Here is a 23321-nt window from a genome sequence, read left to right as displayed (position 1 = left end):
ACAGGGTTATTAAACGATGCATCTGAAGATGCGATCCGGACCACTTGTCCAACAGGTCCCACTGAAAGATTCTGGCATGGAACCTGCCGAATGGAATTGCTTCGTAAGAAGCTACCATCTTTCCCAGGACCCGCATGCAGTGATGCACCGATACCTGTTTTGGTTTTAGGAGGTCTCTGACTAGAGAAGACAACTCCCTGGCTTTCTCCTCCGGGAGAAACACTTTTTTCTGGGCCGTGTCCAGAATCATTCCCAGGAACATTAGACGTGTCGTGGGGACCAGCTGTGACTTTGGGATATTCAGAATCCAACCGTGCTGGCTCAGCACTTCCTGAGATAGTGCTACTCCCACTAACAACTGTTCCTTGGATCGTGCCTTTATTAGGAGATCGTCCAAGTATGGGATAATTAAAACTCCCTTTTTTCGAAGGAGTATCATCATTTCCGCCATAACCTTGGTAAATACCCTCGGTGCCGTGGAGAGTCCAAACGGCAGCGTCTGGAATTGGTAATGGCAATCCTGTACCACAAATCTGAGGTACTCCTGGTGAGAATTGTAAATGGGGACATGCAGGTAAGCATCCTTGATGTCCAGGGATACCATGTAATCCCCCTCGTCCAGGCTTGCAATAACCGCCCTGAGCGATTCCATCTTGAACTTGAATTTTTTTATGTATGTGTTCAAGGACTTCAAATTTAAAATGGGTCTCACCGAACCGTCCGGTTTCGGTACCACAAATAGTGTGGAATAGTAACCCCGGCCTTGTTGAAGTAGGGGTACCTTGATTATCACCTGCTGGGAATACAGCTTGTGAATTGTCGCTAGCACTGCCTCCCTGTCTGAGGGAGCAATCGGCAAGGCGGATTTTAGGAAACGGCGGGGTGGAATCGCCTCGAATTCCAGCCTGTATCCCTGAGATACTATTTGAAGGATCCAGGGATCCACCTGTGAGCGAACCCACTGATCGCTGAAATTCCTGAGGCGGGCCCCCACCGTACCTGGCTCCGCTTGTGAAGCCCCACCGTCATGCGGCGGACTTGGAAGAGGAAGCGGGGGAGGACTTTTGTTCCTGGGAACCTGCTGTTTGCTGCAGCCTTTTTCCCCTGCCTCTGCCTCTTGACAGAAAAGACCCTCCTTTTCCCCGCTTGTTTTTCTGGGATCGAAAGGACTGAACCTGATAAAATGGCGCCTTCTTAGGCTGTGAGGGGACATGGGGTAAAAATGCTGACTTCCCAGACGTTGCTGTGGAAACTAGGTCGGAGAGACCATCCCCAAATAATTCCTCCCCTTTATAAGGCAAAACTTCCATGTGCCTTTTGGAATCTGCATCTCCAGTCCACTGGCGAGTCCATAAGCATCTCCTAGCAGAGATAGATAGTGCACTTACTTTAGATGCCAGCCGGCAGATTTCCCTCTGTGCATCTCTCATGTATAAGACTGAGTCTTTGATATGGTCAATTGTTAACAGGATCGTGTCTCTGTCTAGTGTGTCAATATTTTCTGACAGGTTATCTGACCATGCAGCGGCAGCACTGCACATCCAAGCTGACGCAATCGCTGGTCTGAGTATAATGCCTGAGTGTGTATATACAGACTTCAGGATCGCCTCCTGCCTTCTATCAGCAGGCTCCTTAAGGGCGGCCGTATCCTGGGACGGTAGTGCCACCTTTTTTGACAAACGTGTGAGCGCTTTATCCACCCTCGGGGGTGTTTCCCAACGTAACCTATCCTCTGGCGGGAAAGGGAACGCCATTAGTAATTTCTTAGGAATCACCAATTTCTTATCAGGGGAAGCCCACGCTTCTTCACACACTTCATTTAATTCATCTGACGGGGGAAAAACTACAGGTAGTTTTTTCTCCCCAAACATAATACCCTTTTTTGTGGTACCTGGATGTAAATCAGAAATATTTAACACCTCTTTCATTGCCTCAATCATGCAGCGAATGGCCTTAACGGGCATTAAATTTGACTCATCGTCGTCGACACTGGCGTCAGTATCCGTGTCGACATCTACTTGTGCCACCTGAGATAACGGGCGTTTTAGAGCCCCTGATGACTTTTGAGACCCTTGGACAGGCACGAGCTGAAGACTCGGCTGTCCCACAGTCGGCATGTCGTCAAATTTTTTATGTAAGGAGTCTATACGTGCACTCATTTCTTGCCATAATACCATCCACTCAGGTGTCTGCCCCGCAGGGGGTGACATCTCTGCTAAAGGCATCTGCTCCCCCTCCACATCATTATCCTCCTCAAACATGTCGACACAGCCGTACCAACACACTCCACACACACAGGGAATGCTCAAATAGAGGACAGGACCCACAAAAGCCCTTTGGGGGGACAGAGTAAGAGTATGCCAGCACACACCAGAGCGCTATATATATACAGGGACTAACTGAGTTATGTCCCCAATAGCTGCTTATACTGTATACAGTGCCAATTTAGTGCCCCCCCTCTCTTTTCCCTCTTACTGTACTGTAGAAATGCAGGGAAGAGCCAGGGAGCTTCCTTCCAGCCGAGCTGTGAGGGAAAAATGGCGCCAGTGTGCTGAGGAGATAGGCTCCGCCCCTTTTTCGCGGCTGAAAGGATATCAGCCTCTTCTTGTACCCCTCGATTTGATGGCCACTGACGTCAGTGAGAGCAATCCTTAAAATTACAGATTATACACGACACCATGTAATTAAGAATCACTCTGCGTTTATTGTTCATAACAATGGTATATAAGGCATCATTGTCTAGGGAGGGATTGGAATGTCCAGGGAGGGGTAGGCAAAAGTAAATACTTTATTGGTTTAACTTTACTGCATAGGAGGGATAAAACAGGCTACATGGGGGGGGATGTAGGATACAGCCTAGTACTTCATCTAGGGGTGGTGATTTCACACAGTTCCCAACAAACTATGGGTGGAGCTATATTCATTTTATGCAATGCAAGCTAAATCCAAGGCAAAAGAAAAAGAAACAATATTTACACAATGCACACTGACAGAGGAGATTTAACCCTTCAATCCCCTCTTAGAATCATGATTGTTATATGACATGATTCTTAAGTGAGGCTCCTTTCTTGTTCCTCCAGTTCTTGAGATATTGGGCATAATCGTCGGGTCCCTTACTATCAGAGGAGGTGACAGGACTGGTGGTTATATCATAGTACATCAGGGCCTTATCAATGCCTTTGGAGGTAAGTTTCTTTCCACAGGGAATTACACAATAAACTATAATGCCTAAAAGAATTAAAGTTACAAGTATGAATATGCTTATTTGCACAAGAGCCTGTTTCCAATTTTCAAACCACCCAAAATATTGGCTCCATGGGTTATCAATACCTGAATTTTTCTTAAGTTCTATGGATAAGGTTTCTAACTTGTTTATGGCTAAAGTAACCTTACCGTTGGGACCAGTGTTGTCAGGAATATATGTACAACAGCCTTCCACCTTACTAATGTAAACACATGTACCGCCTTTTTCTGCTAGAATCATGTCAAGGGCCATTCTATTTTGGAAGGTCATTTGGGAAGTGGCTTCTAGCTGTTCAGCTATACCTTTAAGAGCATCTTTGGTATCATTAACAAATCTTTGTTGATTATAATATATATAATTAATCCAGGCTACGTTTTTATTTACAGTTACTATAGGGAACAATGATTCAAAACCCGCAGCCACCTCATCTCTAGCTTTGAACTCATTTGGAACACCTCTTGGGACCCCTATAGCATCAATGTATACGTGGGGGTCAAAGCTACCTCCTGGGAGTGCTCTTTTCTTTCGATTAGCAGGAGTATTAGAGGGAGGAGTGGGGTCATCGGTGATCATTAGGAGTGGCATTATGACTTTGGCCAGGGCACACTCACCATACCATGGTGTGTCTAATTTACTTCTAAGTTTCATATCCCCACATATGTAATAAATGTCGCCTAATGATCTAGTTTGGTTGACTAAAACAGTTGTTCTTTTATTTGCACAATACCCTGGTGGGAAGGTTTTTAAATTTCTCCCTGTGGTGGTGTTAGATGTATAACAGGTATAGTTTCCAGGATATATGGTTATGGTGCTTCCTGGGTTGGGATTTTTTGACAATATGGGATATTCCCTTTTCCACATTTCGCACTGACTGTCATTTGTTTTGGTGTCATTAAAAAGGCTGAAAAAACAATTTTCCTGTTCTAGGGGTATATTAAGGGGCACTGTACCTAGGTGGGGCCTAGATTTGCCACAGACATAACAGTTACTTTTATTATGTTTGCTAGCACTATACTTCATCCATTCTAACCAGAAATTGATGTCAGAGAAACCAGTTTCAATAGCTAGGGTGTCTTTAAAGGTGGGATTGTTAACGGCCATCATATCCTTGAAGGTGGTTATATGAGGTTTCAAGAGGTTGGGGCGTGGTTTAGGGGGCTTGAGCTGGGCATACTTTTCATTGTTAAACATATCCTGTAACAAGAATGGTGTAAGGGATGGGTTTAAAAAAAAAGGATTCACCTAGGACATAGGTGCCTGCATCAGTAGACTGGGGATGTTTTATGCTTAATATGAATTTACTATCACATCTGTTCTTAATATGAATTTACTATCACATCTGTTTTGTCTATGAAGGGTAAGACGGGTAAGCAGGGACTCACCATATTTGTCTTTTCTTGAGAGAGCCTCTTTGGGCTGGTATCCATAACTATGGCCAGAATTCCATCCCACTGATCCCCAATACGCACATTTATTTCCCCAATATTTACTAGTAACACAAATATAGGCTTCAGTGGGGGTATTACGTGTACCATACTGATCACACTGCCAGGCATAATGTTTGTTAAGACAGGGAGCAATGGTACAGAAATCTATTTTATAGGCGGCAACCTCAGTATTGGAGGAGTTATACCAAAATGTGTAGGTGCCGGATTTTTGTGTAATGTCTACTTCAGCTGTAGCTTGGCAAGTGAGGACCATTAGGATTATCAACATAGTCCCCAGGATAGAGGTAGGGGACAGGTTCCTCATCCTCCTCTGTTCTTCTGTCTTCGCTAGGTGGGAGGTCAGGGCTGTCTGCCCCCGTTTGTACCTCGCTGGAATCACTTGCTTCCCTCTCTAGGTCTGGTCTAGGAACCTTTTTCACTCGGGATGCATGGATCCAGGTGGGGCTTTCCTCTGTCAGGACTGCTGTTCTGGTTACTGCTACGACCTCTGTCTCTGGACCGTAGGTAAAGTCTCCTGGGCTCTTGTTCCTGGGGAGCACCTTCACCACGACTCTGTCTCCGACTTTAAAGGGGTGTGTAGGTTCCTGTGGATTCAAAGGGTTTTTACAAACAACCTCATGTTCAATTTCATTCAGTTTTATTATCAGGGACCTGACATACTCTTCTCTGATAAGTTCTAGATCTCCCTCCTGTATTACTAATGGTTTCTTAGCCCAAGGTGTAGGGAAGGGCCTACCCATTAATATTTCAAAGGGGGAGTAACCCAAAGTCTTTTGTGGTGTCATTCTGATCTCTGCTAGGATAATAGGAAGGACCTTCTTCCATTTATGGAAGGTACCCCCTGTGGCCTTCCTAAGCTTGTCTTTGAGGGTCCTATTCATGCGTTCTACGACCCCTGAACTCTGCGGGTGATACGGGATGTGGAACTTCCATTCCACCTGCAGGGCCTTTACCAAGGCCTGTGTAATTTTTGCTGTAAAGGCGGAGCCTTTATCACTATTGATTTGCAATGGGCACCCCCATCTGGGGATGATTTCCTGAGTTAGGATCCTAGCAACTGTCTTTGCATCCTCAGATTTAGTGGGGAATACCTCTGGCCATCGAGAGAACATGTCTACAATGACCAGGGCATATTCCTGTTTACCAGTACCTGGGATATGGGTGAAGTCAATTTGCAGGTGTGTAAAGGGTGTGGTGGGGTATTCAAGATGCTGATGTTTTGCCTTGTCAGGGTTGTTGGGGTTGTTTCGCAGGCAAGTGATGCATCTACTGACATACTGATCTACTAATGACTTGGCATCCGTGACATAGAAATCATTACGTAAGAGTAAGGTAGTTGTTGCCTTACTGTGGTGTCCTATGCCATGGTAGTGGGCAATAAACAAGGGTGCACTGGACTGGGGTATACAAGGTTTCCCCTCTTTGCAGATTAATCCTGTTTTAGGATTCTTCTGCAAAACTGGGTAAGTCCAGTCAGCTAGGTCGGCATTGGAGGCTGAGGCCTGTAACTGGGTGATCAGGTAATGGTTGTCGAGAGCTGGGGGGGTCATGATGGTCATGTGGGCCTGAGTGATGGGCTGTGAGGCTGCATGTTTGGCAGCAGAGTCAGCAAGGGCATTTCCAAGGGAGACTGCATCCTTCCCCCCGGTGTGTGCCCTGCAATGGAGGATTGCAATGTCAGAGGGTAAGGTTATGGCATGCAGAAGGTCAGAGATGAGTTGGGCATGTGATATGCCTTTTCCATCAGCTCCAAGGAAACCACGGCGTTGCCAAATGACCCCATGGTCATGCACGACGCCGTACCCGTATTTGGAGTCAGTGTAGATGGTGACTGGTTTATTCCGGTAAAGGTGACAAGCCCTTGTGAGAGCAATGAGCTCTGCAGCCTGTGCTGACTGGTAAGGAATGGGCTGTGCTTCCAGAATAATGTCAGGGAGAGTGACAATAGCATAACCCGCTTGGTACGTGGTGTCATTGGGTCTGCTACAGGAACCATCTACAAAAATGACATCCGCGTCGGGGACAGGGACAGGGGACATGTCCAGTCTGGGGGATGTTTCTGACTCAATGGAGGCTGAGCAGTCATGGGGTTCAGGAGGGTGGTCTTCAGGACCTTTGAGCCCCAGTAGAGCGTTGAGAACGGGTGCAGGACCTGAAGAGTTGGTGGCATACTTAATGGTGAGTGAGGGGTTGTTTAAAAGGAGAACCTCATATCCACTAAGGCGCTGAGCTGACATGTGTTGTGTGTGTAACCCTTTTAAAATGGTTAGAACATCATGAGTGGTGTGAAGTATTGTTGTGTGGCCTAGGGTGAGTGTGGTGGCCATTTCAGTTACCATTGCACAGGCTGCAAGTGCCCTGAGGCAAGCAGGCATACCTTGCACAGTGACAGGCATTACTTTGGAAAAAAATGCCACTGGGCGCAACTTTCCTCCATGAAACTGTGTGAGCACCCCCGCCATGGTTTTACAATTGTCCCTTGCAAACAAATGAAAAGGTAGTACATAGTTGGGGAGGCCAAGTGCCGGACTTTTCATTAACATACACTTTAAGCTTTCATATGCAGTTAACATTTCTTGTGACCATTGTACAATATTAGGTTTGTCTTTCAGTGTGGCTTGTCTCAAAATGTTATCATAATAGGAACAATCAGATATCCACTGTCTGCAGTAATTTACCATACCCAGAAAAGACAGCAGTTCTCTCTGGGTAGTTGGGGTGACCAGGCCCAATACAGACTGAATGCGCTGTGGACTGACTTTCCTTTCCCCCTGAGTGAGCACAAAACCTAAGTAATCCACATGCTTCTTACACCATTGCATTTTTGTTTTGGACACCTTGTGTCCACATTCACAGAGCCAGTTTAACAGTGATATACCATCCTCCCGGCAGGCCTCCTCAGTTTGACTACAGAGCAGCAGATCATCTGCATACTGTAGCAGGACTGAACCATGGTGAGGTTGCCAGGGCCCCAATGTGGCCTGGAGTACAATGCTATAGACAACGGGTGCGTCAATATAGCCCTGGGGTAAACGACACCAGGTGAGTTGCTTGCCCTCAAAAGAAAATGCAAAAAGTAACTGTGTCTGTGCATCCACTGGAATGCTAAAAAATGCATTTTTTAAATCAATCACAGAAAAAATTGCAGCATCTGCAGGGATAGCTGAAATGAGTGAGTTAATGTCAGGTACAATGGGTGCTATGGGCACAATGAGTTGGTTAATTGCCCTGAGGTCTTGTACAAACCTTACACTACCATCTGACTTAGCAACAGGGTTGACTGGTGTGCAGTAAGGTGAGATTATGTGTCTGAGAATGCCTTGTTGGAGAAACTGTTGTATCATTGGTCTAAGACCTTCAACCTTCTCTTGTGACAAGGGGTATTGCTTTTGATAGACAGGTTGTGTGTCAGGTTTCAGGGTTGCTCTATATGGTGTGCAAGGAATGAGGCCAGTGTCATAGGGACCCTCCGACCATAGAGCAGGGTTCACTTTGTCAAAATCAGGTGTAATGTCTGTTGCCTCCCACACCGGTAGGTGTGGGGACTCGACCTCCAGGCCACTGCTAGTGGGTGAAGGGAGAATGGAGATTTCGAGTTTGCTAAGAAGATCCCTTCCCAGAAGATTAATTGGACATTCAGGTATTACAGTGAAATTGTGTTTACCCATATACGTGCCTCCCGTGGTTCTGACACTAAGGGCATCTGTCAGGTAAGCATCTGTGGGTATCCCATTGATTCCCATTGAAGGAGCAGTCTTTTCCAAATGACCATCGTACAGGTCGACACACAAAACACTAGTAGTTGCCCCGCTATCTACCAGGAAAGGGATTGCTCTCTTTCCTATAATCAAGGTTAGTAGCGGTGGGTCCTTCCAGTGTCTGGTGAGTTGGGCAAAGGCTGGGATACCCTCCTCCGGGCCCCGTCAGTGGGAGGGGTCCTGCCAGTCAACTCGGAATCGGACATGATCCTGAAAGGGGTTGTTGTGTGACTGTCGGGGATGATCCCGGGAGGGAGCCGGAGCTTGGGGCTGTCGGTGGTTTTGTGGGGGACAAGGGCAATCCCTTGCCCAGTGATCGTCCCTTCCACAGTTGAAGCAGGAGGTTTGTTTCCTGCTGGCAGAGTCAGGGGGGTGGGGTGGCCTGGCTTGTGGGTTTTGATATCGGGCTGGATTGCGGGGTGGGCCAGTAAAGTGCTGCTGGCGTCTATCTCCCCGGTTTCTGTGATTTTGGTAATTATGAGTTGGGGCATTCTGCAAGGGTTTTTTTAACATCAAAGCATCCTGCAGCTTCCTTTTCATATAAGTGCTTTTCAAATTCCTTAATATTATCAGAGGTCCAGGAAGAAACACCTTGCTTAACAGGGACCATAACAGATGGCAACAAGTTATTTACAAAGGTAGAAATTAGTAAATGGTCTGTATCTACAAGAGTAAGACCTGCATCTTCAGACCAACACTTTTTAAACCTCTTCCAAAACTCAGTGACAGTTTCAGTGGGCTTTTGTTTACATGCTACGGCAATAGGAAGAGAAGCTCGGGTTTTAAAAATCTCTTTCATATGGGTCTCAATTTCCTTCCACATCTCCGTTACACCGTCCCCAGTATTGAGAGGGTAGCGAACGGCATCGTTAAGGGTGGTAGGAGTGTTTATGGTGGGAATCTTTTTCCAATCCCACCCGTTGTAATGGTCTATAACCCCATCTATGATCAGCTTCATATCTTCTTGAGTATAGCTGCGTCCTGTGCAAGCCTTTTTCAAGTAAGCTATGCAGCCGTCAGGTGCAACAGTGGGTTTGGGACAGTTCTTAACAATTCTGTCTAAATCCTCTATTTCAATGGGTTTCTTTAACAACTGATCCCCTACTGTCATGAAGGGCAGGTGCTGGGTGGCGACACTGCTGGCATCAGCACTGTTTTCAAGGAAACCAGTGCCGGATCGCGTTATGGAGGGGGTAAGAGGGTGGTGAATGATAACAGTTGAGTCAGCGTTACGGCGGGAGGTGATTTGTTTGTTAGGAGTAGGGGCACTAGGGGCGGGGGTGGTTACGTCTATGTGGAGGGTACTGTCAGGGGGGGCTATTCCTCCTGAGCCTCCTTCTCCTTCCCCTCCTCCCCCTCCCCTTTGCATCGGCATTCGTGACAAAGCAACTGAGCCTCCTTCTCCTTCCCCTTCCCCTCCTCCCCCTCCCCTTTGCATCGGAATTCGTGACAAAGCAACTGCAGCTAACAGATCTGTGTCTTTTAAGGAGGGGTATAGGGGATTGTAAGGCGGGGGAGAAGAATTTTTCAGAAACTTGTTGCTTCTAAATTCCTCAGCTTTATGCAGTCTGGAAGTTACAGATTTTATTCTACGCTGTTTCTGCTTGATATTCTTGTCATACCAATGAGGTGCTATCGTGAGCCATTGCTCTCCTCCAGCACGCATATATGTCATGTCCCATTGTGGGTCATGATCGTACCATGGCCAGGCTTCCTTGTCTTCCAGACAAAGACCTTTGACCATGTCCATATAAAAGGGATAATTAATACCGTCACGGGGGAATGGACTGGGGCTGCCAACTTTCTCTGTCCACCCCGCTAAGTTATCCACCCAAGGGTTAACTAAATAATAATCTGTGGTGGAGTTACGGGCAACATATTCCTTACATGTTTCTCCTGGTAAAGGTGGGGGGTAAATGACTGTCTTACTCTGACCCCCTCCCATAGTAAAGAATACAATCTACACCAGCTTTCTACGCAATTTCTACAACAACTTATAACAACTGTCTATGCAATATCACAACAAAAATGCAGTTTAAAAAAAACCTTCTATACAACTTCACAACAAAAAGACTTTCTATGCAATTTACAAAAACTTTCTATGCATGCATTAGTTAACACCAGTTAATTAGTCATTGACAATATCACAATATTATCTGTATAATGAGAACATGAAATCTTTTGACGGGTACGCTTACCTTCGTACAAGATGTCAGAAAAAATACAGCGTTTTAAACAGGAAGCAAGAAAAGTGTTTTGAGTAAAGATATCTGGCAGACGAAAACTTACCAGCCGTCTGGACCAAACATAAGAACTTATCACACTACAAGCATACAAGAATATAGGCGATCAAATCGGGGTATTTTCTACGTTACGTATAGACCCCAGGTCTATTTTTTTAAGTATCCCAGATACTAACGTCTTTGGAGAATTGCGCTTTTCTCAGACGTATCTTTAAGTCCCAGACATTAAAGATTATATGGTATCCCTGATACCTGTTTTATGGCTTTACATAAAACTACGTAATATTAAGTCCCGGACTTAAATATTACCTTGTCACGTGTTCCCGGAACACGGAGCGAGTTCAAATTCAGTGTTTGAACGCAATCCCTTACGGAAAAGACAGACAATGAATTCTCTATCTTACCGATTCGGGGGCGATCAACTGAATCCAGGACTGAGCCCCCACTTGAAAGGATATCAGCCTCTTCTTGTACCCCTCGATTTGATGGCCACTGACGTCAGTGAGAGCAATCCTTAAAATTACAGATTATACACGACACCATGTAATTAAGAATCACTCTGCGTTTATTGTTCATAACAATGGTATATAAGGCATCATTGTCTAGGGAGGGATTGGAATGTCCAGGGAGGGGTAGGCAAAAGTAAATACTTTATTGGTTTAACTTTACTGCATAGGAGGGATAAAACAGGCTACATGGGGGGGGATGTAGGATACAGCCTAGTACTTCATCTAGGGGTGGTGATTTCACACAGTTCCCAACAAACTATGGGTGGAGCTATATTCATTTTATGCAATGCAAGCTAAATCCAAGGCAAAAGAAAAAGAAACAATATTTACACAATGCACACTGACAGAGGAGATTTAACCCTTCAGCGGCCTATTCTCCCGCTTTTTTTGGGGATTCTGGCAGGGGTATTTACCTCATATATAGCCCCAGGGGCTATATATATTGAGGTATTTTAGCCAGCCAAGGTGTTTTTATTGCTGCCTCAGGGCGCCCCCCCCCCCCCAGCGCCCTGCACCCTCAGTGACCGGAGTGTGAAGTGTGTAAGAGGAGCAATGGCGCACAGCTGCAGTGCTGTGCGCTACCTTGGTGAAGACAGGATGTCTTCATGCCGCCGATTTTCCGGACCATCTTCCTGCTTCTGGCTCTGTAAGGGGGACGGCGGCGCGGCTCCGGGACCGAACATCAAGGCTGGGCCTGCGGTCGATCCCTCTGGAGCTAATGGTGTCCAGTAGCCTAAGAAGCCCAATCCGGCTGCAAGCAGGCGAGTTCGCTTCTTCTCCCCTTAGTCCCTCGCTGCAGTGAGCCTGTTGCCAGCAGGTCTCACTGAAAAAAACAAATTCTAAGACTATAACTTTCTAAGAGCTCAGGAGAGCCCCTAGTGTGCATCCAACCTCGGCCGGGCACGAAATCTAACTGAGGCTTGGAGGAGGGTCATAGTGGGAGGAGCCAGTGCACACCAGGTAGTCTAAGATCTTTCTAGAGTGCCCAGCCTCCTTCGGAGCCCGCTATTCCCCATGGTCCTTACGGAGTTCCCAGCATCCACTAGGACGTTAGAGAAATAATGATTTTGCCCGTGATTCAGTGTAGTACACAATCCGGATGATTTGTGTACTACTATGATGTTAGAAGATTGGCCCATTAACTGGATCTGTACTGCGCAATCTTCTACTGTGCGATCTCTCCAGGTACCAAAGCCGCAGTGCCATTTATGGGGCAGGCTGAGAACATGTCATCCCTGTTTTCTGGGAGTGCCAAGGCCGGGGTCTGATCTTCCGACACAGATTTCCTGGCCTCCGCTATGGAGCTGTGACAGATAACATGAGTAGCCCTAGGCTTACTCAGATGGCCAACATTTTCGCAGGTGATCGGATGCTGTGGATGCAGCAGTGGCTCAGAGAAGCAGACAGGAGGCATCTTATTTTCACGAGACGTCACCTGCTGTATTAGAATATTTTCATACCACTGCAAAGACGCAACTGCGATGTGAACTGCGTCCATCTCTGTCCCAGGCCCTTTGGTAGCAAACAAGGGGATCCGGTCAGGATCCCGGCTGTCAAAAGACCGATGCCAGGATCCCGACACTGATCAGAATGCCAGCGCCCCAGCAACCGGGATCCAGATCAACTGACTGCTGGGACGTTGGAAAGGTAAGCTGTGGGGGACAGGGGGTAGGTTTATGCTGCTGGGGGGAGGGTTAGGCTGCGGGAAGATGGTTAGGTGGGTGTAGTATGGTATGCCGGCGGCCGGGCTCCCGGCGACCAGCATACCGGCGCCGGGAGCCCGACCGCCGGCATACCGACAGCGTGGCGAGCGCAAAGGAGCCCCTTGTGGGCTCGTTGCGCTCGCCACGCTGCGGACACGGTGGCGCACTACGCTATTTTATTCTCCCTCCAGGGGGGTCGTGGACCCCCACGAGGGAGAATAGCTGTCAGTATGCCGGGGCCGGTATACTGTGCGCCGGGATCCCGACATTCGGCATACTGAAGAACACCCGGTTAGGTTTAGGCTGTGGGGGGGTGGGGGGGGGGGGGAGTTAGGGTTAGGCTGCAGTAAGGGAAGGCTAGATTGCGTCCTGACCCCTGTCGGGATTCTAAACAGCATACCGAGGTCGGTATTCCGATAGCCGGCATTTCAGCCCCAAACAAGTACACCTGGCGTAAGGTAAATTTTACGGAATATATTTTAAACCTTACAACAAAGATGAAGTCACACAGATTGGGGGGGGGCCAAATTAAATGTATTTATTTTAACATAAGCCAATTAATATATGGGGGTATTTATTCTCACATGTTCATTTAAAAACACATCACGATTTAATTGTGTTGGGAATACATTTGTTTTCTGTTAATACTTTTAAAGTACATTTATAAACAAAAAAACTGATACAGGTGCATTAACTTGTAAAACTGAAGGTCGTCTTTCAGATATATTGTACGTAACTGCTGAGTCTGAGCTGTCAGCAAGTTTACTAAAAAAAATTGCAAAAATGTCCAAATAAATGCTTCCAATTTTTAATTGAGGATCCATATTATGTACATTTCCTATGTACAGTTTTCAAAGGGGCCGTTTATGTTTCACGTGACTGGACAGAAGCATTGTCACTTGTATAAACACCTAGTGTTTGTTAGATCAAAATACCTACTATTATAACAAAACTAAAAATTTACTTGGAGTATAAATGAGGATATACACATATTACATATTTACACAACCATACAAAATATAATACTAGACTTCTGTACAGAAATGTAAAATGCAAGTTCCATTTACTTGCAGAAAAGAAACGTTCAGAGCTTCCTGCAAAATGCTGAACTTGGTGATAACAAAAAGTTGATCAAAGGAGGCATCAGACAAGTTCAGATGACTACAATTGGACTTTCAAAAGGGTTTTCAGATGATAAGTCATTAACTCCTTGCATTGATCAGAATGTTGACCATTTATCCCCATCCAGTGACTCGGAGGCTTTGGAAGAACACTCGGGGATGGTGGCTCACTAAATTTTGCTCCTGCATAATTTATTTCTTTTTCAATTTCTTCTGTAGTATAGATTTCTTCCTTCAGTTTTAGATTTTGTAAATTTTCTGCACTCGCTAATGGTTTCTTATCTGGTTTGTGAACAGAACTGTTGGAAAATGCAGATTCTGTTTGCACATTTTCAGTTTTTCTTGGGGAATTGGTCTTCATATGCTGAATGTTACATTTACTTTTCTGTTTGTGAAGATTCCACTGTTCACATCGGTGAGCTGTTGGGCTGTGAGAAGTACTGCTCTTCTCTGCCTTTACATTCCTCCTTTCAGACTTCACCTTTGTCTTTAATACCTATATATAGAAAAAATAAGAATTTACTCACCGGTAATTCTATTTCTCGTAGTCCGTAGTGGATGCTGGGAACTCCGTAAGGACCATGGGGAATAGCGGGCTCCGAAGGAGGCTGGGCACTCTAGAAAGATCTTAGACTACCTGGTGTGCACTGGCCCCTCCCACTATGACCCTCCTCCAAGCCTCAGTTAGGTACTGTGCCCGGACGAGCGTACACAATAAGGAAGGATATTGAATCCCGGGTAAGACTCATACCAGCCACACCAATCACACCGTACAACTCGTGATATGAAACACAGTTAACAGTATGAAACAATAGAGCCTCTCAACAGATGGCTCAACAATAACCCGATTTAGTTAACAATAACTATGTACAAGTAATGCAGATAAACCGCACTTGGGATGGGCGCCCAGCATCCACTACGGACTACGAGAAATAGAATTACCGGTGAGTAAATTCTTATTTTCTCTAACGTCCTAGTGGATGCTGGGAACTCCGTAAGGACCATGGGGATTATACCAAAGCTCCCAAACGGGCGGGAGAGTGCGGATGACTCTGCAGCACCGAATGAGAGAACTCCAGGTCCTCCTCAGCCAGGGTATCAAATTTGTAGAATTTTGCAAACGTGTTTGCCCCTGACCAAGTAGCTGCTCGGCAAAGTTGTAAAGCCGAGACCCCTCGGGCAGCCGCCCAAGATGAGCCCACCTTCCTTGTGGAATGGGCATTGACAGATTTTGGCTGTGGCAGGCCTGCCACAGTATGTGCAAGCTGAATTGTACTACAAATCCAACGAGCAATAGTCTGCTTAGAAGCAGGAGCACCCAGCTTGTTGGGTGCATATAGGATAAACAGCGAGTCAGATTTTCTGACTCCAGCCGTCCTGGAAACATATTTTCAGGGCCCTGACAACGTCTAGCAACTTGGAGTCCTCCAAATCCTTAGTAGCCGCAGGCACCACAATAGGCTGGTTCAGGTGAAACGCTGACACCACCTTAGGGAGAAACTGGGGACGAGTCCTCAATTCTGCCCTATCCATATGGAAAATCAAATAAGGGCTTTTACAAGACAAAGCCGCCAATTCTGATACTCGCCTGGCAGAAGCCAAGGCAAATAACATAACCACCTTCCATGTGAGATATTTCAGATCCACGGTTTTTAGTGGTTCAAACCAAAGTGATTTTAAGAAAACTCAACACCACGTTGAGATCCCAAGGTGCCACAGGAGGCACAAACGGGGGCTGACTATGCAGCACTCCCTTTATAAATGTCTGAACTTCAGGTACTGAAGCTAGTTCTTTTTTGAAAGAAAATCGACAGAGCCGAGATCTGTACCTTAATGGAACCCAATTTTAAGGCCCATAGTCACTCCTGCTTGCAGGAAATGCAGAAATCGACCTAGTTGAAATTCCTCTGTTGGGGCCCTTTCGGCCTCACACCATGCAACATATTTTCGCCATATGCGGTGATAATGAGTTGCTGTAACCTCTTTCCTGGCTTTAGTAAGCGTAGGAATTACTTCCTCCGGAATACCCTTTTCCTTCAGGATCCGGCGTTCAACCGCCATGCCGTCAAACGCAGCCGCGGTAAGTCTTGGAACAGACAGGGCCCCTGCTGCCGCAGGTCCTGACTGAGTGGCAGAGGCCATTGGTCCTCTGATATAAATTCTTGAAGTTCTGGGTACCAAGCTCTTCTTGGCCATCCACGAGTATCGTTCTTACTCCTCGCCTTCTTATTATTCTCAGTACCTTTGGTATGAGAGGCAGAGGGGAGAACACCTAAACCAACTGGTACACCCACGGTGTTACCAGAGCGTCCATAGCTATCGCCTGAGGGTCCCTTGACCTGGAGCAATATCTTTTATAGCTTTTTGTTAAGGCGGGACGCCATCATGTCCACCTGTGGCCTTTCCCAATGGTGTACAATCCTATTGGAAGACTTCTGGAGGAAGTCCCCATTCTCCCGGGTGGAGGTCGTGTCTGTTGAGAAGATCTGCTTCCCAGTTGTCCACTCCGGGAATGAACACTGCTGACAGTGCTAACACATGATTTTCCGCCTATCGGAGAATCCTTGTGGCTTCTGCCATCGCCATCCTGCTTTTTGTGCCTCCCTGTTGATTACATGGGCGACTGCCGTGATGTTGTCTGATTGGATCAGTACCGGCTGGTTTTGAAGCAGAGGCCTTGCTGGCCTCAGGGCATTGTAAATGGCCCTCAGATCCAGAATATTTATGTGTAGGGAAATAACCTGACTTGACCAAAGTCCCTGGAAGTTTCTTCCCTATGTGACTGCCCCCCAGCCTCAAAGGCTGGAATCCATGGTCACTAGGACCTAGTCCTGTATGCCGAACCTGCGGCCCTCTTGAAGATGGGCACTCTGCAGCCACCACAGTAGAGATACCCTGGTCCTTGGAGACAGGGTTATCAGCCTATGCATCGGAAGATGCGATCCGGACCACTTGTCCAACAGGTCCCTCTGAAAAGTTCTTGTATGGAACCTGCCTAATGGGATTGCTTCGTAAGAAGCTACCATTTTTCCCAGGACTCGCGTGCAATGATGCACCGCTACCTATTTTGGTTTCAGGAGGTCTCTGACTAGAGATGACAACTCCTTGGCTTTCTCCTCCGGGAGAAACACTATTTCTGGTTTATGTCCAGAACCATCCCCAGGAACAGTAGACGTGTCATAGGAACCAGCTGTGACTTTGGACTGTTTAGAATCCACCTATGCTGTTGTAGCACTTTCCAAAATAGTGCTACCCCGACTACCAACTGCTCCTTGGACCTCGCCCTTATAACGAGATTGTCCAATTACGGGATAATTACAACTCCCTTTTTTTGAAGGAGTATCATCATTTTGGCCATTACCTTGATAAAACACCCTCGGTGCCATGTACAGTCCAAACGGCAGTGTCTGGACTTGGTAATGGTAATCCTGTACCACAAATCTGAGGTACTCCTGGCGAGGATGGTAAATGGGGACATGCAGGTAAGCATCCTTGATGTCCCGGGATACCATGTAATCCCCCTCGTCCAGGCTTGCAATAACCGCCCTGAGCGATTCCATCTTGAACTTGAATTTTTTTATGTTCAAGGATTTTAAATATAAAATGGGTCACACCGAACCATGCGGTTTCGGTACCCCAACCCGTGTGGAATAGTAACCCCGTCCTTGTTGAAGTAGGGGCACCTTGAGTATTACCTGCTGGGAATACCGCTTATTAATTGCCTCTAGCACAGCCTCCCTGCTTGAGGGAGTTGTCAGCAAGGCATATTTTAGGAAACGGCTGGGGGGAGACATCTCTAATTCCAGCTTGTACCCCTGAAATACTACTTGGAAGAAACAGGGATCCACCTGTGAGCGAGCCCACTAATTGCTGAAATTTTTGAGGCGGCCCCCCACCGTACCTGGCTACACCTGTGGAGCACCCGCGTCATGGTGTGTACTCACAGGAGGCGGGGGAAGAATCTTAATTCTGGGGACAGGCTGACTGGTGCAGCTTTTTCCCTCTACCCTTGTCTCTGTACAGAAAGGAAGCGCCATTTGTTGCTTTTCTGAAGCCGAAAGGACTGTACCTTTTTCTGTGAGGAAACCTGAGGTAAAATTATTTCTTCCCAGCAGTTGCTGTGGATACGAGGTCCCAGAGACCATCCCCAAATAATTCCTCACTCTTATAAGGCTCTCTATGCGCTTTTTAAGTCAGCATCACCTGTCCAGTGACAGGTCTCTAATACCCTCCTGACAGAATGGACATTACATTTATTTTGGATGCCAGCCGGCAAAATATCCCTCTGTGCATCCCCCATATATAAGACAACGTCTTTAATATGTTTTTATGTTTGCCAACTATTATCCCTGTTTGACAGGGTCACCAACCACGCTGCAGCAGCACTATCTGCAGGTCTCAGTCTAGTACCTGAGTGTGTAAATACAGACTTCAGGATAGCCTCCTGTTTTTTTTATCAACAGGTACCTATTAAAGTGGCCGTATCCTAAGACGGCAGTGCCACCTTTTTTGACAAACGTGTGAGCGCCTTATCCACCCTAGGGGATATCTCCCAGCGTAACTTATCCTCCTGGCGGGAAAGGGTACGCCATCAGTAACTTCTTAACGGGGGAACCCACGCTTTTCACACACTTCATTTATTCATCTGATGGGGGAACAAAACACTGCCTGTTTTTTCTCCCCAAACCTAAAACCCATTTATAGAGGTTAAAGTCAGAAATGTATAACACATTTTTTATTGCAGGGATCAAGTCACGGATTGGATTGTGTATATGTCTCCACCTTGTCGACACTGGAGTCAGACTCCGTGTCGACATCTGTGTCTGCCATCTGAGAGAGCGGGCGTTTTTGAGCCCCTGATGGCCTTTGAGACGCCTGGGCAGGCGCGGGCTGCGAAGCCGGCTGTCCCACAGCTGTTACGTCATCCACCCTTTTATGTAAGGAGTTGACACTGTCGGTTAATACCTTTTACCTCTCTATCCACTCTGGTGTCGGCCCCACAGGGGGCGACATCACATATATCGGCCTCTGTTCCGTCACCATATAAGCCTCCTCATTCAACATGTCGACACAGCCGTACCGACACACCGCAGACACACAGGGAATGCTCTAAACGAGGACAGGACCCACAAAAGCCCTTTGGGGGGACAGAGTGAGAGTATGCCAGCACACACCAGAGCGCTATATACTGCAGGGACTAACTGAGTTATGTCCCCTATAGCTTTATATCTATATATATATATAATGTATACTGCGCCTAAATTTAGTGCCCCCTCTCTTTTTTTAACCCTTGTAGACTGCAGGGGAGAGCCAGGGAGCTTCCCTCCAACGGAGCTGTGAGGGGAAAATGGCGCCAGTGTGCTGAGGAGATAGGCTCCGCCCCTTTTTCGCGGCCTATTCTCCCGTTTTTTATGGACTTCTGGCAGGGGTATTTACCTCATATATAGCCCCTGGGGCTATATATTGAGGTATTTTTGCCAGCCAAGGTGTTTTTATTGCTGCCTCAGGGCGCCCCCCCCCAGCGCCCTGCACCCTCAGTGACCGGAGTATGAAGTGTGTGAGAGGAGCAATGGCGCACAGCTGCAGTGCTGTGCGCTACCTTGGTGAAGACTGAGTCTTCATGCCGCCGATTTTCCGGACCATCTTCTTGCTTCTGGCTCTGTAAGGGGGACGGCGGCGCGGCTCCGGGACCGAACATCAAGGCTGGGCCTGCGGTCGATCCCTCTGGAGCTAATGGTGTCCAGTAGCCTAAGAAGCCCAATCCGGCTGCAAGCAGGCGAGTTCGCTTCTTCTCCCCTTAGTCCCTCGCTGCAGTGAGCCTGTTGCCAGCAGGTCTCACTGAAAAGAACAAATTCTAAGACTATAACTTTCTAAGAGCTCAGGAGAGCCCCTAGTGTGCATCCAACCTCGGCCGGGCACGAAATCTAACTGAGGCTTGGAGGAGGGTCATAGTGGGAGGGGCCAGTGCACACCAGGTAGTCTAAGATCTTTCTAGAGTGCCCAGCCTCCTTCGGAGCCCGCTATTCCCCATGGTCCTTACGGAGTTCCCAGCATCCACTAGGACGTTAGAGAAAAAATAAAAACCAGTTCACGTATATTACGGTACCTAAAGTTGGGTGTCATGTCTAAAGGGCCCTACACACTCCCCGATCCGACGGCGTATACGGCCGACCCGGCGGCAGGGGGGAGTGAAGTTTCTTCACTCCCCCATCACCCGGCGCCATAGCAATGCATGCTAATATGGACAATCACGTCCATATTGGCTTGCATGCATAAGCGACATGGCACCAACGATGAACGAGCACGGGGCCGCGCATCGTTCATCATTGGTGCCTACACACTGCACGATATGAACGAGTACGTTCATATCGTGCAGTATTATCTGCCAGTGTGTAGGGCCCTTAATTTTTTGTCCTTCAAAATTAAAATATGACCCCCTCACTGATCAGCATCCTGCAACTAGGGCGAACGTTAGTTATCACTGTTTCCACCATCTCTTTACCACTGGTCCCGTCTCTGCCCCCGCCCATACTGTCCCTGGAACCTGGCAGCTTCCCTGAAGTCTCTCCATGCTCTGTGGCCTATGGGGGTTATTCAGAGATATACGCAGCCAGATCTGCATTCATCTCTGGCCATGCTGGGGGCCGCCCAGCACAGGCCAAGGCTGCCCAGCATGTGTGGGGCCACCTCCCGATGCGTTCGCAATTGCACCAAATCCGGGGTTGGCCCCCTGGCACGCTGCCAGGCAGTCAGTGCGCATTTTTTTTCAGAGTGGCTGCACAATTGCACATAACGTCATGCAGCCGCCCTGAAAATGGTCTCGGCCGGCCCCTGTTCGCCCCACCCCCCAACGTCACGTTGCCAAACCAAGAACGCCCGATGCTGTCCATAACATCGCGATTGCATCCATTGGGGATGCGGCCGCAATGTGTGGGCTGCGCATGCATAGTTTGCCAAAATCTGCAAACTGCGCTGCGAGCCGCATTAGCGCCACAGTCTGAATGACCCCCCATGTGTGTTTATAATATTCTCTTGTGCCTCTAAGGAACAGTCCTGGACACAGCTCTCACATATTGACTGCCACCCATTGCGTAACTATCCTGCCAGATTGCAAAGGTTCTAAGTGAGCTGTATGATATGGTCACACAAGCCTGCCAATGTCTGTTCATAATGTCCATGTTTCTCTGTCTACCGTTATGGCTGTGGGCACAAGTGGGGCTGTTGGGAGAGTCCCATCAACTAAACCAGATCCCAAGCACACTCATGATATGCGAGTTCTACCTAAAGGTTGGCAAATTCAAAAGGTGACTATATAATTGGGATCGGTATGGGATACCGGCGCACAGGATGCAGAATGTCAGTATACCGCCATAGGCATCCTGTGCGCCAGAATGCCGGCAGGGGGGCAAACGGTTATATTCTCACTCTATGGGTGTCGTGGACACCAACAGAGGGGGAATCGCCTACTTCCCCGGTATTCCGGCAGCGGTATAGTACCCCTGTCTGGATCCTGACGGGCGGTATTTTAACTTTATAATTAACAAGTACTGAGCATACTTTGGGGTTATGGGGTAGCTGTAGTTCTCTGCAAAAAACAAATGCCACATCACCGGATATTATGGTAGCTTAACAGGGTTCATTTTCTTGAGCACATCTATGAATCTAATGTCCCACTTAGTAAATTAGTGTCAGAATAAGGTGGGGTACACACCAGAACGATGTGCTTTTTAGCTGAAGGTACTGCTGATGTACAGATACATCACGTGCCCATACACCCTGTCCGACCGTGCGGTGTAGCAGTACATCCTGCAATCATCTGTATGCTGACGTCCCATCTGATTCTGATATGCAGAACATCAGAAGCAATCATCCCACACATGCGATTGAGAGTTATGGATGATATATCATTCCAATTCACGCTGGAATGTTATATTGGCAAATATGTCACCTAACGTGTACCCGGCCTTATGCCACCTGTGAATGCTTTATTTTTAGAAGTGGATAAAGTGAAAAGTTAATATTGTTACAGAAAGAACTTTAAACTGCATTTAATCCAAGGACTCAATCCAATTAGTTGTCAGTTGGGTCCTGCAGTATGTCTAATCGGATCTTGCATTTCTCAGGTGCATGCATGATGCAAACTCGCACGCACCTAATAGGATTGACCCCAAATGTATAAGGAACATAAAGGTATTTCAGGCAGCAATTGGGACAAACTGTAGTTTGTCTGACCTGAAAACTACTTCATGCTTACACTTTCAGATCAGACATGTTAGGCAGGAGTCGATACTATGGGCATATTACAGTATGTATCATCCCTTGGAGAGAGATAAAGTACCAATCAACTCCTTTCAAACAGCCTGTAACATGGCAGTGTGGAGCCGATTGCTGGTACTTTATCTCTCTCCAAGGTTTGATACACATCCCCCCGAAATGTTCTATTCCTCAACCTCATACTTCCCCAGTCCCCCGTGTGACAGCCTCTACAGTCAGTACATCAGCACAAGCAATGGGAAGAGGAGCTGGGGCCGGTGTAGGAGGAGATATAGCCCCGGAGGGACGGGCAGGGGACAGCAGGGCCTGCCCCGGCCTCTCCCATCCTCATACCCCGGCGGCGGCGTTAGATGGGGCACACGCCCGGTACACACCTCTCTCCGCAGCTGCCGGTACTGTGCGGCTCTGGCGGGCGTGGGATCCCCGGGTCCCGGGCTGCAGGTTCTTGCCGCATTCTCTCCCGACCTGCCTTGCAGCGGGTGGTGATGGAGCCGGGTGGGGAAAGGGGTCGCTCGGACTTTATGCTTTCTCTCTCTTTTCCGTCCGCTGTTGCGAGTTCTGCTTACACCGCCCCGGGGCCTCCGGCCGCATCTTCCCCCGGGATCGGACATGACGTCTCGGTGTTACAGCTTGCCAGAGCAGCGAAGTGCCCGATTTGGGGCGTTCACCTCTGAACCGTCTATGATCTGCCAGTGCCCGGGCAGCTGCTGTCACAGAGACGCCTTCCTACCCCGTAATCGCCATCGCAGCGTTCTGTTGTTGTTGTCATTACACAAAATGGCGGCACTGGCGACCCCGCCCCCGGCGCTCACGCCTCCTCCTGCTGCTGCTGCTGCTACTACCATCTGCTGCTACTACCATCTGCTGCACAGTGTGTGACTGTGTGTGCCCATTCTAGCCCGCGGACGTGCCACCCTGTCATACTGTCTGTATCTGCCTGTAGGATTTGTATTTTTCCCGCAGTGCTGTACGTTAAATATGGGTAAACGGGATGATGCTGCTTACTGGCCCTCAGAGCACA

General features: G+C 47.7%; 1 protein-coding gene across 1 annotated transcript; it reads right to left on the bottom strand.

The window, feature by feature from the left end:
• Positions 1-13417: 13417 nt before the first annotated feature.
• Positions 13418-23100, bottom strand: PNRC1 (proline rich nuclear receptor coactivator 1). The gene is made up of 2 exons (XM_063916967.1): positions 22675-23100; positions 13418-14522 (listed from the first exon to the last, which is right to left on the bottom strand). The coding sequence occupies exons 1-2, from the start codon at positions 22909-22911 to the stop codon at positions 14067-14069; spliced, it is 693 nt and encodes a 230-aa protein (XP_063773037.1). The 5' UTR covers positions 22912-23100; the 3' UTR covers positions 13418-14066.
• Positions 23101-23321: the final 221 nt, after the last annotated feature.

Source organism: Pseudophryne corroboree, chromosome 4 (assembly GCF_028390025.1).
Source record: "Pseudophryne corroboree isolate aPseCor3 chromosome 4, aPseCor3.hap2, whole genome shotgun sequence".
Classification (NCBI taxonomy): Eukaryota; Metazoa; Chordata; class Amphibia; order Anura; family Myobatrachidae; genus Pseudophryne; species Pseudophryne corroboree.
The sequence above is the reverse complement of the archived record's forward strand: the minus strand, read 5'-3'. Positions and strand labels throughout refer to the sequence as shown.

What these genes read in the sequence shown, in the direction of transcription:
- PNRC1 (XM_063916967.1), bottom strand. Translation starts at nt 22,911, where the DNA reads ATGTCCGATCCCGGGGGAAGATGCGGCCGGAGGCCCCGGGGCGGTGTA. An exon ending in ACCGGCAGCTGCGGAGAGAG is followed by an intron (nt 14,523 to 22,674) that starts GTGTGTACCGGG and finishes TTCTATATATAG; the next exon opens with GTATTAAAGACAAAGGTGAA.